We start from the raw sequence: 16,610 nt of genomic DNA on the forward strand, positions 1-16,610 counted from the left end.
ATGTTACACACTGGACCTTTACAAGATGAAGCACATCTCATCAGTTTCAAAATCACTTAATTTGGCTCCAAGCCTGTTTTAGAAGGGTTGACTCCAGAATATATCTGGAGACCTCGTACGAGCCGAAATGCAACCTGAGATCCTCTGATTGGTCCTTCTTGGCCATTCCTTGGTCAAACCTTAAAACAAAAGGTGGCTGGGCCTTTTCTGTTCAGGCCCCTCAGTTGTTGAAATAACCTGCTGGAGGAAGGTCAGGAAAGCTAACACATTGTCTTAGGTCACTTAAAACTGACTATTTTAGACTCACTTTTAATTGATTTATTATCTGTCAACTCATTTTATTACAATATCTTATTAATTGTTGCTTAATGTCTTTTTAATTGTAGAAAAAGTGCTTTATAAGTCGTTATGTAAAGCGTTATGTAAATAAAGCTCTTATTATCTCTGGATATGTCAGGTGGGAGACATAGAAATAAAGAAAAACAGATGGTTTCCTATGTTTATTTACAGTAAAGAAGTAAATTGGAAGGCATTTGTCTGGCTAGTTGGATGGAATATGAGTTGGCTCAGTCTGCTAGTTACGTTCAACTAACTGCGGAGGGCTCATTTTCACACTTATCCAATGTAACAGCATCAGTGTCAATGCAAGTTTTATTTATGAATGCACTTTTTTTGATTCTCTAACAATAGTGTTGTTCTTTTAGATTTTCTTGTTGGCATCACATAAATACTCATAATCAGAGTATTTTTGTCCACTTTTGCAGAAGCCCTAGCTTGGTTTGACGTATACCCTTTATTCCAGGTGATGTATTCGATTTCAATCACGGCAACTTTAGATGAGATAATGATGAGATGTGTGATTGAACACCCCTCCACCTGTCTCTTCCTGACTTCAGTCCCACTGACAGTTCTTGGCTGATAACAAAATGGCTGACCTGTGCAATACAGCTTGTCATTAAGGTGGCCTGCCATTGCACCTCTTAGTCGTCAGTAGGACAGAACATTATTAGAGCTGTCTAGAGGTCAGACCTCTCCCCTGGGGCCTAATCACTAGCAGCACCTCTGCCAGTGTCCCTGTGTAGTGCTATTCTGCAACTGTTGAAATCCATCAATTGACGGAGCAGCTATCAGCCTACCTGCAGTAATTACTTCTGGGACAGCGTTGAGCTTGGACTTGGACTTGGAGTCGTCCCACGCACCAGTGTGGCTACTCTAATTATCCCTGCTCCCCTCTTATTTTGAGTGACAGAGGTACAGCGTTCGACTAATGCCATGGCGTGTCGAGGATGTTGCTTTCCCAGCTGCTGGTATGCCTTTATCAGCGGGGACAGCCGAGTTGTGTTGTCATTGTTGACGCCAGCACCACCGCTGATGGGCTGCACAGAGCTTTGTTTCTCCCCGTCTTCCACCCGTCTTTGTTTATCAGGGGATAACAGGCATGACCTTGCAAAGTAGCACGACGCCTGTTGGTGAGAATGGGCATCGGTCCACTGTCCATAAGCCCACAAGGAACAAGTGGCAGGACCTTCCTCTGTCAGCCAGGCTGGCAAGTTGTGGCATTTGGGGGGAGGGAGAGAAATGAGAAATAAAGAGACAGCAGGCCTGTAAGTGGAATAGTTGCAAAAGAACTCCTCACATAGTTTTTGACTGACACTGCCTGTATGGCTCACCTCTTCCCTCCCTAAGCCCTGTCAAAACAGGGACAAGATAAGCCTTAGCAGACAGCAAACCTAAGTGTAGGCGTAGCACTCAGGCATGTGCCACTCCTTTAACACGTCTTTCAAGATATATATATTGAGATTCCTATTTCCCTCCTTGTTTTATAGTGTTTTCTCTCGCAGTTACCTTTTATTACTCAATTTTTAATGTTGTTTTTATACTCAGCTGTCTTAAACTGTGTGTACGGAGTGTTCTCTTTCTACTGTAAAACAAGCATCTGTACTTGAATTCCCTCCAAGATTTAAACAATAAAAAACAATCAAGCATTGTCAGATAGAGCTGCTTCTGTATATATAGAAGCGGCACTGCCTATTTCTGTCCAAATGACCTTCGTCATGTTATTGTAGCAGAAAATGAAATGCAGCAAGATGCCAAAACAAATACAGCACACGATCCATGGGGCACAACAAAAATAAGCATGACACACGCATTAATATGCAGCATCTCCTCTGAAGTCAGAACTGGGCTTGAAAGTGAATGAAGCGGAAAGAAGAATTGCTTTGTGAAGCAGGTTGTTCTCGGCGCTCGGTGTGATTTGTTTATTAGATTAACCTTAGATTAGATTTTGAGATGACTGCATAAGCACTGGCATATCAGATTTATACTAGAGCAAAAAAGGTTGGACTTCACTATCAGCTTGTTTACTCCCGAATCCATTACACCTGACTAATACCTGTATGTATAAATGTCTTTATAAATATACTGTTTAAATGCTGATTCAGTCGATATGTCAGTGCCTACTGCTCTAGCCGTGAATGTCAAACAACAAACTCTGTTTACTCTCAAAACACAATATGATTCAAAAGGATTTAACCAAAGCAATCAGCAGTGAGAAACTTTCAATTACTGCCATTGGAATGAATTGGAAGATGGTGAGTAAAATCATTGGCAGGTGGTTTTCTCCTCTGCATGTAACATGTAAATGAGTGGAGAGTGAGTGTTGACACAACAGAGAACAGAAATGTAGAAGAAAAATTAATGTTTGATCACAAATTCATGAAATCACAAACCTTGTTAGTCCGTTGGAAGAGCTACATATTATGCAGCCAGTAGTTCCTTTGTTTATATGTGAATTCGAAGGTTGGCCTTTAATTAACCAAGGTGGACTAAGCTAACGCAAGGAGGGAGCTCCATGCTTTTAATAAAACTAAAAACATTATTTACCAGAGGAGCTCAAATAACTCAGTTCTTGCCGGGGAATTTGGTGCAGTGTTCCACATCTGTAGGGAAAATTACGTGTTAGCATTCATGAATATGCATTAAATGTGTCATATAGGGCCTGTTGAGGCACAAGTGAATCTCATTTTAATCGCGTGTTACAAGCGTAAGAATAATGTTATAAATTAAACTTTACAAACCACTACAAACCATCCAGGTCTGGTATTGCGATAAGACTGATATCCATACATTTCCCCTTCCTGTAGTCTGCTCCCAAAAAGACAATGGATTTGACCATGTCCTTTTTCATAAAGCTTTCTGTAGTTAGAAAAAGGTAATGTCAACCAGACGAATGCGCCGAGCTCATGATATTTCATTTGCTCTAACAGATACATCCTTCCATTCAAACTCAATTCCACCAGCCTCAGATCCGGTCGGGCCAGTCACAACTGTTTACTTCCCTGAAAAGTCATGTCACACATTTTCCTGCTCTGATTGATTGTAGGTCCATCCCATTACATCCCGTCTGCAGGTCCGTCCAGGCTCATGAAACTCAAGTCAAACTAGGCAGCACTGATCAAATATGGATCAAGATTATGTCAATAGCCAATGCAGGGCTATTCCTCACCTCAGATGTTTTCAGAAACGTTTTAGTTTACTGTTTAGCTGTCATTTGAGAAAGTTTGTGACCAGCCCGCCATTTTCTTTCTGTTTGAAGACTGACTAAGCACCACAAACTGAGTCGTGAAACACAAGGATTTGAACCCAAATGCAGACTAGCAGAACAGCAGTCCGAATGATTTATTGCAAAGATGGTGGTGAAACATGAGCTTACATAATGCAATAGTCCAAAACAGTCAAATAAATAAAAACTGAGGAAGCAGTCTGCTACGTCAAAGTTCTGTTGCTCTGATTGGCTATAGGTCATTGCTTCCAGAGGCAGTTTTGTCTGCTCCCTTTGATAACGCCTTTGCAAATCCAAAATGAACTGAGAGGTTCCAGACTAATTTGTATTTGCGAATGAGTCTGGCGATGCCAGGCTGGGGTTCTTTGGTCGCTGCCAATCAAATCACACCATGTCCTGAGGAAGCTGATTATCTGTGTTTTTGTGGGTTCAACTCTATTTTAACTCTGACTGTTGCTTATTCAGTCATGATCAATTAATTTATGAGAAACGATTTGAGGGGCTTTAGAGATGACAGTAGAGAGAAAGTAAAATAGTTTATTAGTTTAATCTGTACTTGCTGACCACGGTTCAGACAAAAGTGGGGTTTGAATTTAGGATGTTGTCATTTTGCTGTATCCCTTTTTGCTTTTGAACCTTGAATCTGGAATCCAAAGATTTTCTTTCAGTGATGCGACAATAACCACAGTAGAAAAACTTCTCCTGTGAATGTCTGTCATTCAGTTGCATGTGAAATCGCTCCTGCCAGCGAAGGTTTTAAGCCTTTAACTCCAGATCTCACTGTACTCTTGGCTTTTCTCTGGAGTGTGCAGCTAACATCTTTATTCCCATGGCTTCGCATGCAGTCAGATTTCTCAGGGGATTCAGGCAGAAAGAGACAAGCGGAGCGGATAATCACAAGAAAAACAGTTTAAGAGATTAATTTATTTACTTCTCCCATCTATCATGTCAGCAACCTTTGCTAGTGCGTGTATGTGTGTGAGAGAGACAGAGGAACAAATGTCGATGATTAGACGGAAAGGCGGGTGTAAGTCTACAGTTCAGTATATGATTAGTAGTTTTGTTGACGAAGCACTTTCCTGTTGCAAGTGTCCCAACTGTGCCCCAGTGTAAGACTGAAGAGCTGTAAAAGCATTTATTCTCCCAGATCAACCATCCAAACATTGCTTTCTCAACATCTCAGGGTGCTTTATCTGTTGTTTTTGTAAACTTGTTTGTTGAAGCAGAATGAAAAAAAAACAGTTATGGGCAAAATCTAATGATATTGCAGCTGTATTGTAACCATTTAAACCTATTTTGTCATACTCAAAGCAATTTTCCTGCTGAGAAAGAGCTGAGCCTCTGTTGGCTGATTTGTTGCCTAAAGTAATAAAATTAGATTTGCTAGCAACAGAGCAATCAGGGAGGCTATTAAGTAAAGCAGTAAGGAGGTGTGTGCACATTCACAATCCAAAATGGTGAAGGAGAGTCACTGAGAAAGAAAAATGATAGCTATACGCTGGATTGATCCTCTTTTAGTGGTCGAATCAACAACACTGCATCATTGCTTGAGCTTTGTTGGGTAAACACTCCTGAGTTACACTGTGTGTGTGTGTGTGTGTGTGTGTGTGTGGACGTTTGACAGAGATCAGTTTAATTAAAACGATGCTGAAAATACCACAAACCACACATCAATGCAACGTCCAGAGCGGATGTTTTCTCATCTATAAGGAATATATTTAGAAAACACAAACATAACAATCAAGTTATTTAAGGTAATATAGCTTTGACATATGTAAATGGTAAATCGACTTATATATTTATACAGTGCTTTTCTGGCATACCCACCGTTTAAAGCGTTTTATAACACTTGTCACACTCACCCATTGACACACACACATCCATACACTGATGGCAGAGGGTGCCATTCAGGGTGCCAACCTGCTCATCAGGAGCGATACAGCACTTCCTATCCAAAGTGCTCACGATGATTCTAAGCTCATCCATACACCAATATCCGGACTTCACCACTCTTGCAGACTTAAGGATTTTGTGTGAGTGTTCCCGGGAAGACTGCGCGTGCTGAGGGCTGTCAGAACCCACAATTCAGCCAGTGCACAAGGGGAATCAAGAGGACTTTCTGCTTAGGGTGTAAACTTCACCAGACATCACTGATTTGAAACATCGTTACATCAGTTAGACTTTCCACAATTCAATCGTTCGGTTAATTTTATGGAAACCATGAACACCAAAGTATCAAATGATGAAATTAATGATTCGTAATTAGTATGTTATTCGATAGAAGTAATTCTCAAATAAACAATATGATATTATTCCCAGTAAAAGGAATTTAAAGGCCTTATAGAGGCCATATAGAGGCCTGTTCCAAATATAGGCAGGTTTGGCAAATTTTACGGTACCCACGATTCATTGCAATACGGATGTGACATTGTAGTTTTTCCAGTTCCACAAAAAAACTAAAATAACTTATTATGAATGTGGAAAACAATTATTTTATTAAAACATTACTTGAATCATGTAGGCCAGAAATAATATTCAACCACATCATGATGCAGAAATATGACTCGCAGACTTCACAGTTCTGAAGTTGACAAGACATTTCACTCAAAATCATGTATGCCAGCCTCATGGTGGCGCTAAAAGATCACCAAAAGTGAATAGGGTTCTTCCTCCGGTGACCATGAATGCCTGTACCAAATTTCATGGCAATCCATCCTGTGTAGTAAGTTGAGACATTTCAGTCTGGACCAAAACCGTCGATCCACTAACATTTCCCTCCCCAGATCCAAGCTGCAAGCATGGCTAAAAAAAAGATTCAAGTTGCTGCCAGTTTGCACATCAAGGTTTTGTGTTTTTTTCTTTCCCAGGTCCGCACGAGACAGCGAGGACGAGGACGATGAAGACAGACGAGGACGAAGCTGCACTCTGCAGTACCAGCATGCCATGGTCAGAGTCCTGACCCATTTTGTAGCTGAGTCGGCTGATCCTCGAGGTCAGACCAACTTCATGCTGGGCACTGATTGGCAGGTGGAAATCACAGAGCTGGTGTGGGACTTCCTGAAGGTAGAGGACCCCCAGATTGCACAGCTGCTGGACAGGAGGATACTAGTGGGACTTGACATGGGGATGACAACTATCCAGGTAGGTCATGTGTTAGCTTGAGAGGGGCACTGAAGTGTGATAGACTGATTCCTAGTGCTACAATCTTATTATGGTAGTTTTGGCCATTGTTTCTATTAGTTATTGATGCAGAAAAAGCTGTGTTTTGGTACTGCATGCATACATGGACACAAATACCAGAGTAACAAGAGTAGCAAACTAACATTAGATTCGCTCAGCTTATTACCTATGTCCCTCATTATATATAATCACTTATATCAGGCACCTGGGAGGAGGCAAAACAAAGTGATTAACTCCTGGACAATGTCATTTCTCATTAGGTATGATCAGGGGAGTCTGGAACATCTAGGTCTGCATCTAATCTTAACCTCCGGACACCCAAAGCGTCCTATCATAAACTATGCCAAGTATGAAGGACTCCGAAGAGGCCTTTCAGGTTAACTACCATGTCAATGCATAAATTAAAAATCCCTTTATGTCCAATAAATTTCTACTACAGTTATAATAAAATTTTATTCACTCAAGTCAAGTGCTGAATGAAGTTGGCGCAACACGAAATACAGCAGTCACTCAATCAGAGACGTTGTAAACATACCCTCAGGTTAGCCAAGACTATTTGGAGGAGAAATCCAAGACTAAATGTACCTAAACCGTCCATGCAAACATCTATTACAGTTTACAGACCGAGTCCTGGGTCAACTTGCTCTTACATTCAAACACTCCAAACACACTGGTTCAAAGAATCCGGCTGTTTACAACCTGTCTGATAAAAATCTTTCACAGCAGCTATTTTGACATGAAATAGTAGGGTAAACACGAATTAAGGCTCTGCTCCATTTAGTGTTCCAGTTAGCCAACATGTACAATATCAGCACCCTGACTCAGTTTGACCTGAATGGCTCAAAACCTCAATTAGTATCGTTGGTAACACTTGTGTTTACCCTATTATTTGGCAAAATGGCTGCTATGAAAAGTGTCTATTATCTCTTGTTTCCTGCCCCATTGTTTACAGTGAGTGAAATGTTATCACAATTGATAGAAATGATGGCTAAAACTAAAAATATTAGACAGAAATTGTTTAAAATTGTGATAAACTTGAACTATTCTTGAACCCAGCAGTGGTTCCTAAATAGGCAGGCCTAAACGACCACAGTTGGTAACTGTTTCATGCTAGTGGCATGTTGAATGCTACAGAGGGCTAGTCATTTCCCAAATTAAGACCATATTTTCCATGAACCCTGATGCTTCCTGTCTCAAAGAGGGTCTAGCTACTTGTCCTCCTCCTTCTCCCCATCAGTGAATAAGCATTCAGTCATTCTGCCATCTGCCATTGTGAGAATCTCTTGAAGCTTCAGTCATATTTGTGTTGGAAGACACGTTTCCTATCTTTTGATGAAAAGTTATTGTGCATATTTTTCCCAAAATCTGATGACGAAGTAAAAATGATAAAGTAAAATGCCATTCAGAGAGCAGTAGAGGCTGCCAATGATCTTGGCAAAGGTCTGTTAGATCTTTTATCTTTTCTTTAATTGTTTAATTTAATTTTTTTTTATGTATGGAAGCACCTGCTCCAAGGCTACACTTTACTGTACTTTACTATTGTACATTATTCTGTCAACGGAAATACATGTTAGAATGATATACTGCAGGGACAATGACAGATGCCACTGTTGCTGCTATGGTTTGACTAGTACCTCCTTTTGTCTAGTGCAGACAGGTGCTTTCTGGTGCTGCAGCCTCTCAGCAGTGAGTGCGTCCTCCCCCTCGGCCCTTTGGTTTGTCAGGCTCTTCAGGCTAACTGGATGAATATCAGACTCCTAATGACATCTGTGTGAGTGGGATCCGTTCCCTGGCGTTGAGGTCTCATCTGTCTGTCTGCGTGCTTCGCAAAAAACATCACCGCTCTCACAAAACAAGCACGAAGTGTGAGACATGACGAGGGAGAGGGTCTGACAGCGGTGACTACTTGTGCCGTGCAGGCTGATGCATGAGGTTTTCTAAAGATATGCATGCAAAGAAAGTCACACAGCATTCATCATAAATATTGTTAGATTTCCTGCTTCTGTTATGGGGTTAAAGTGTCCCTTTCCTCTGGATTACCAGCATTAATCAAAGGGAATAGATTCTTCTTACCTACAGGAGGTATCGGTTGGATGGCAGCCAAGTCGAGTTGTTGTTTGATCTACACAGCCTGAGTAAAGAGATAAAATAAAAAGTAGGTTCTGTGTATCGTTTTGCATATTGCGTAGGGGCTTGTGAGCGTTTTATGCTGGATGAAACATTTGGAAAGACGTTTTCTTGAATCACCTATAACTCGTGGTAATCCGCTTTTTTTCTCGTCGTTGACATCTTCACTGCTAAGTGCTTATTGATGGGATGCTTTTGCATTCCACTTGCCGGGAATCACTTGTCAATCAAGCGGTGTGACCAGTGGGTACTTATTTCTTCTTGGATTTTCTGTTGATGAAGTTTATATAGGTAGTGCTCTTTGTCTCTGTTCAGCAGTGGTTGCTGTCGCTGCTGATTTCTCCTAGGAAAGACCTTCACAACCTTCGGTGTTTAGAGCAGGAAATGAAAAAGCTTTCATGAACAGGCTAAACAATAGGTTGAGTAACTATTGTAGAGTAGCACAGCTGTAATTGATCATACCAGAATGTCAAAGGTTATAATGTGGAAGAAAATCCGATTCTTCATCTTTTCCTGTTAAAATTCCTTTAATGTCGCAGTTGTAGTCTGTAATCTCTTCCTTTACTGTGTCTCACCTCCTAGGTGTTGTCTCCTTTGTCAGACTCAATCCTGGCAGAGAAGACTGTTACAGTGGTGGATGACAAGGTGACCATCACAGAGCTGGGGGTCCAGCTGGTGACCGGCCTCGCTATGAGCCTGCAGCTCAGTCCAGGAAGCAACAGAGCCATCCTGGCTACCACGACCACACAGGAGGTTCTGCATAGCCCCAAACAGGTTAGGATACTGTAATACAAGGGTTTTTAAAGCCTGAGACTGTAAGCTTCCCCTCAGGCAACGCTTGGGAACAGGGACCAACTTACCTTCTTTAGTTTACTTGCTTAGTTTTGCTCAGTTCCTGGATGCTTATGGGATCATGGTTACATTATTTGACCCAATAGACACTCAACAATTGAGCTCAGATCCTAGTATTGCTGTTTTAAACAACTCCGGACAACACCAAGTACATTAAAAAGGTCTCTCCTAAGGCATTTATTAGTTTCGGACTCTGGGAAAATTCCCCAAAACTACTGTATCTCTGAACTCTCTTTAACACATATGGGCTATTCTGTGTGATCTCCTTTTCCTTATTTTTTCACTTCTATTCACTGAGCCTCCCCTGAAACAGTTTGGAGCCCCCCTGGAAAGGCCCGACTCCCACTTAGAAAACCTCCACTGTAGTATATATAAGTAGAGCTGCAATGATTAGTTGATTTATCGTTTAAAGCCGCAGTAGGCAATTTTTATAAAAATAATTGTTTGTCATATTTGCTGAAACCTTCACTATATCCTGACAGTAGTGCATGAGGCAGGTAATCTGTGAAAAAAATCAGGTCCGCTGGCCCTGAACAAAAGCAACCAATCAGAGCCAAGAAAGATAGTCGATTGTTGAGTTTCATTCCCAGGACATCAAACACAGATGCTTTGGGAATGAGATTCAGCAGTCAACCATCTTCAAGCCTCCAACCCAAACTGTCTTTATATTGTCGGCTCTGATTGGTTGTTTGCGTCCAGGCCTGGTGGATTCTTGAAAATGCCATTAGGAGCACTAGAGGAACCTGATGTTTTCACAGAACAAGACACAGTGAAGATTTCAGCAAATATGACAATTTTATAAAAAAAAAAAAAACCTACTGCAGCTTAATTGATTGAAAGAAAATTACTGATAATTGATTTAGTCATTTTTAAAGCATAATTTTTAAAATTGGCTGGTTCCATCTTCTCAAATGTGATGATTTGCTGCATATCAGATATTAAACTGAATACTTTATGTTTTTTTGGTCAAATAAAACAAGCATTTAGATCACGTTCTCCTGACCTTGGGCTGCAGGAAATTAAGAAAACAATGAATCCAGTCATTAAGAAGATAATCAGCAAGTTAATTAGGTTAATTGTTAATTGTAGCCTTATATAGAAGAAAAATAACATTTGACATAAACATTAAGCGAGAATTGAGCTTTGGTTTATGGCACATTGGTTCACGTCTCTCTTAGCCACCACATACAAAGGCTCCCTTACAAAAATGATGGTGATTATGATCCAATAGATTAAAAACAAAGACCAGTAATTATTTGCGAATGCTATTTAGCCAGGTCTAATTAAGGCAGAGAATGTTGTTAATTCGTTTTACAACAGTAATTATTACCTCCTACCATATTAAATTATTCTTCAGTGGTTTGATAGCCATTTGATGGAAGACAAAATGTTGTATATCTACTGAAGCCAAAAATGTGCATTCTGCTGCCTCTTTACTGATTACTGTGCTTTCCAAAACAAAAGACTTGCTTCCAGATTCCATTTCACACTATCAGGGTCCTTGAATGAGCAATTTTACAATCAAAGAAAGCCGTGAGCGTGCATGCGCTCGTGTACACGTGTCTATTTGTTTGTTCCACACCATCCCTAACCCTCTTAACTCCAAGGCTTGAAAGCCAGAGTGTGACAGAATGTGTTTCCTTGGGCAGTTAATAGAAACGGGAGCTTAAACTCAGAACATGCAAAAGCAACACCACAGCTTCTGTACCAAAATGTGACTTACAGACCATCCAATATTTCGCTTCCCTTTCTCGTTTTCCGTGGCTACTCTCATTGTGGCCTCTTTGATCTGCCCATCACGCCCTCTCACACATTTTCTGCGCCATTCCTTTACATTCCTCTTCCTCCCTGTGAGGAAGGATGGGAAGGCCATTTATCTGCTCTATCTCCACATGCAAAGTGTGAAGATAAGCCGGCAGCACTGCACAGTAAGTCCTATGGTGCCAGTAATTAGGGAGCATTGACAGACCACTGTGGGGATCTACTGGTGCGCCTTTGGGGATTTGTCCTTCCACAACATTAAAAGGGAAATTGTGAAATTGCAGTAAGAGAAGGCCTCAAGATGCCTATGTATGGCAAATCCCCATTCGCATGAACAATGTTTAATGTTACTGTTTGATCTTCTCCGCCTATCTTTTAATCTGTATCCCCCTTAGCTTAAAGAGAGTAGCCGCTGAGTTAGCAGAACTGCACGACATACTTACTTACTTAGAAGCTCCATATATAGACTACTGTAAGTTTATGTGGTGTACTGACAAAAGGAATTTTAAAGGTCCAATAATATTCGTTGATATGTTTTCATTAGTGTTTAATTACCTAATAATAAGAACTGTTGCAAAGAACTGGGTATAGTGGCTTGGATTGTCATGAATCTATCTGAATCTATCTAAACTTGGTACAGATATTCGTAGTCCACAGAGGATCAAACCTGCTGAAATTGGTGATCTTCACTTATCCAGTAAAATAATATCTCAACACCTACTGGACAGATTGGCATTAAATTTGGTACAGACATTGATGATTCCCAGAGGATGAATCCTAATGACTTTGATGATGCCTTAAAGGTCCAGTGTGTAATATTTAGGGCGATCTATCAGCAAAAATGGAATATAATGTTCATAGATATTTTTTCATTAGTTCATAATAGTTATAATAGTTAATAATAATAGTTAATAATCACCTGAAAATGAGAATCATTGTGTGTTTGTTACTTCACAGTGAGCTGTTTTTATCTACAAAGTGAGCGGGTCCACTTCTATAGATGTTGAACTGCCATGTTCCTACAGTAGCCCAGAAAGGACAAACCTGACATTGATTCTAGATAGGGATGTTTGCTTTTTTTACCTCACTTGTAATCTGCAACTACACTGCTAGATGCCATTAAATCCTGCACACTGGTCCTTTAAATGTAAATAATCACTGAATGTCTAATTTTCACCAATTTCCTACACTCCAGTGGCAACAAGTGATGAGATATTACAGAGTACCTAAACAACATCTGATGCATGCCACTACTAAGCAACCAGAAACTACCCTTATAATTTAAGAGCTATTTTTTCTGTTCCAGTCTGTTTCCACGAAATGAGGCTAGATTCTGTATTTTTACACTTTAAGTGTAAAGACTGATGATTTTTTTTCTCTCTTTCTCTTTGTATATTGTGTGTGTGTGTGTGTGTGTGTGTTTCCACAGGAGGCCTTGATCAGCGCCTGGCTACAGTTCAGCGACGGCTCTGTGGCTCCTCTAGACCTGTACAATCCTGACTTTTTCATCCTGACAGCCACCTCCCTAGATGAGGAAGTAGTGACAGTGCAGCAAAACCCCTCTTGGAAATGGCCTGTCATTGTGACGGAGGCAGAGGGCCAAGGCCTACTGGTCAGAGTGGAAATGACTGTTTGTGAGGTCTGCCAGAAGTTCAAGCGCCGCAGCATCCTGGCAGCGGGGAACTGCAACGTCAGGGTGAAGTTTGGTCATAGTGACAGTTCAAGGGGAGGGAGCAGCGACTATGGCCCCGATGGAGACGATATGGAGAACAGAGGCAGGCTCTCCCCCTCCCAGGACAGAACCGGCCTTGACACCCACTACTATGGCAGCTCCATCTCCGACATGGAGGACGGGGTGTTGAGGAGAGCCACCACCACTAGAAGCGCCATAATGCGCAGACCCAATGGGGATAAACTCTCAGATGATAGTAGCCAGAACATGCCGATTGACTTTGCTGACTTCCCTGCACAAGTGGACCTGCCCCGTGGCCGCAATATGGAGGACGACCTCATTCAGACAGCCCGTGGGCTCACAGACCTGGAGATTGGCATGTACGCCCTGCTGGGGGTCTTCTGCCTCGCCATCCTGGTCTTTCTCATCAACTGCATCTCCTATACCCTGAAATACCGCCACAAGGAGCTCTCCATTGAAGGCCAGGAGAACATGAACCATGCCCACGATTGGGTGTGGCTGGGGAACGAGGCAGAGCTGCTGGAGAGCCAAATCAGCCTGTCGCCTCAGCAAGAGGAGCAGACCTCCATGATGGACTCGAGCAGCGGGCTCGAGGAAGGCAGCCACCTGCTCAACGGAGGCTCGACCCAGAAGAACGTGCAGGGTCAAGTGCACCGGGCAGCAGACACAGGTTGCATAGCCAAGGACAGCAAAGGAGACTCGCCCACCACAAAGAGGAAGCGGGTCAAGTTCACCACGTTCACCACCATCCCCTCGGACAGTAGCTACCCCACTGTTAACACACTGACCGGCAGCCACAGCCAGGACATTAAGTGGGTGTGTCAAGACGTGGAGCTGGGAGACTCCAAGGAGTTGCGCAATTACATGGAAAGGTTAAATGACAGTGCTTTAAAAGAGGTGGCATAATGTACAGCGTGCCCTTGTAACAAACTCACCCGTATGCCTTTCAGAGGAAAGTCCGGACAGAAACCGGACCTTCAATGGATGAAAGAGGAGAAAATTGACTTCAGAATCACTCCAAACTGCCAAAGGGTCATTAAATTTAAGAGGATTGTCTTGATTCCACGAGTGACTGATGATGAATCACTAACGAAGACTGAACGGTGACGTCAGGTGGTTCTTTTTTTTCATTTGTTTATCAGATGATTACCTTTTTATCATCATTTTATTACTACAGGGTTTAGATAGAATCAAGTACTGATCCCAGGCCTGATCTGCAGAAACTATGACCTGTGATATTCAGACGACATGTAGATTTTAAAATGAACAGTAACAGACTAGATAGATGTTCTGAATGTGTGTGCACATTAAATGGTTTTGGAAGTTTTGTAACATTTTGGATATATTAATTTCCTATGCCAGATCTGTATTCTGTGGAAGAGTTCTGGAAAGGCCAAAGCAAAGTCAAGAGAAATTTCTGCATGTTGTTGAAAAAAAAAAAAAAAAGGCACAACTTTCCGGTTCATTGTCATCCTCCTTAACACGGCAGAAGACCTGTTATGTATATACCGAACAGTCTCCAAAGCATTGTATTGTTGCTCTGTATATTGTATTTTCATAACATTTAAGAAATACACAACAATGTCAAGAGCGTGTATTAGCTTTTATTGACCGCAGCATCATAAGCCCATTCACTTCTCAAGTCCTAGGGTTAGCAGAGGAATGTGGTTAAGGGAGGGGAGCCAATTACACATTCATCTTTGTATCAAGAGTATTTTATGAGACGCAATTTACCCACAAGCCACAACACAATCTGCTCCCCTTTAATGCTGGCTGGTGGAGGGAGGCAGTGGCCATTAATACTCTCCCCTCATCTATTAGAACACAGTCCGCTAACATGACGGCCAGCGTGTGAAGAGGCTTTTTAAATGAAATGGCAGGACAACATGGTAATGTGACATTTCCTGCTGCCACCCCCCCAGTTTAAAGTTTTTTGTGCTTTGAAGAAAATGCCAATTAAGGTCTCGTTAACCTCTGGTCCCATAGCCTCCAGGAAAAGCACACTGAGGGACAAACTGGGATGAAATTTGCTCTCCGTCTCTCGGGGAGCGTGCGGATACAAAGAGGGATAATTACAGGCAAGGTGGGAAATGTTTTCTTTTTGGAAATGGATCTTTTATTATTCAGATAATTGCACAAATAATAATCATCTCTGAAAACTTCCTAAACAAAGGCAGTCGGCTGAAAAATTGCATTTTGCTCGGTGAACGTTATTATCATCACAGTGGTGTTTGCTGATTGGGTTTTTTTGTGTTATTATTTTCCATCAAGCAGAGAAATGTTCACATTATGTTAACTGTTGCTGCAGCGTGCATCAGATTGTTAATCAGCAACTCTCACAATATTAGCTTGGAAGAGGGGAGGTGAGATACTTCAGCAAATGGTAGCACTACCTTGTGTGTAATTAGGGATGCCATTTCGATTAGCTTAGTTATGTCAACAGTCAGCACTGAATGGAGCCCCTCCAGACACCTGTATGAAAGTTTAGTGCCTTTTCTACTTATATTTAATTAGCTCAAGCAGCTTTGGGACTCATTCTTTTTCCTCTTTCTGTGGTGCTGCTATTGATCCACTGCATTCTGAGCCAGGACACTGAATTAACACAACAAAAAAACTAATGAAATAGAAAGAAAGAAGAAGATTCTGTGATAGGAATTAAGATAATTACAGGAGTAGTTAGGCATTTTGGGAAATGTACAGGGGGTGGGGGGGTTCTTGGGCTACAGCCACGAATGGTGATCTCAAAAGCCCCAAATCTTCTACGCTCTTATCACAAGTTCTTTTACTGGGGACATATTGCCATCTAAAGGTCTGCTAACATTATTACTGGGGGTTGTGTGTGTTGTCTTTAAATCAGTGAGCAAGCTTGCTAGCTAGCTAGCTAACTAGCCTATGGACTATGGACATAAAAGCTAATTATTCATTCAGTGAACTCTAGTATAATTTTTATTAAAACTAGGTTTCTAGATAGGCGATGTTGTTTTACGCCGAATTCCTGCCCTACTATGTAATTTAAAAATAATAATGTCATTGACATGTGAAATTAGTCATCCTCAACATTTGTTGATCAATTAGATACAAAATCGGACGCAGTATCTACAGGATGATTTATATCCTGGGCAACTGTTTTTCCCAAATGATTTATAGATTTTTAGGCATTTAGTTAACTTGGCTTGGAAAATAGTGCATATAGCTGCTGTAAATGGTAGGGGTGTAAAGATTTACCGATACGAGTCAGAAATCGGTTATAGATGCAACTACATTGGTACGCGGACCCCATGGATCGAGCTAAATGTACCATGAACTGGCTGATGGTCCTCTGACCCAGTCGTCTAGCCATCACAATGTGGCCCTTGTCAAAGTCGCTCAAATCCTCACGCTGCCCATTTTTCCTGCTTCTAACACATCAACTTTGAGGACAAAATGTTCACTTGC

The 16,610-nt window shown here is 41.5% G+C and overlaps 1 protein-coding gene across 1 annotated transcript in view; it reads left to right on the plus strand.

Moving 5' to 3' along the window:
- The window catches only part of si:dkeyp-14d3.1 (transmembrane protein 132C), a 121,022-nt gene extending 106,417 nt beyond the window's left edge, over window positions 1-14,605 (plus strand). Inside the window, exons 7-9 of the mRNA XM_035658151.1 lie at window positions 6,430-6,703; window positions 9,452-9,643; window positions 12,912-14,605. Coding sequence (XP_035514044.1) covers window positions 6,430-6,703; window positions 9,452-9,643; window positions 12,912-14,081 — 1,636 coding nt within the window. The 3' untranslated portion in view covers window positions 14,082-14,605. The remainder of the gene's footprint in view (window positions 1-6,429; window positions 6,704-9,451; window positions 9,644-12,911) is intronic.
- The last annotated feature ends 2,005 nt before the right edge of the window (window positions 14,606-16,610 follow it).

The sequence above is a fragment of the Morone saxatilis genome, unplaced genomic scaffold (assembly GCF_004916995.1).
Source record: "Morone saxatilis isolate NCDOM2014 unplaced genomic scaffold, NCSU_SB_2.0 Contig16, whole genome shotgun sequence".
Classification (NCBI taxonomy): Eukaryota; Metazoa; Chordata; class Actinopteri; family Moronidae; genus Morone; species Morone saxatilis.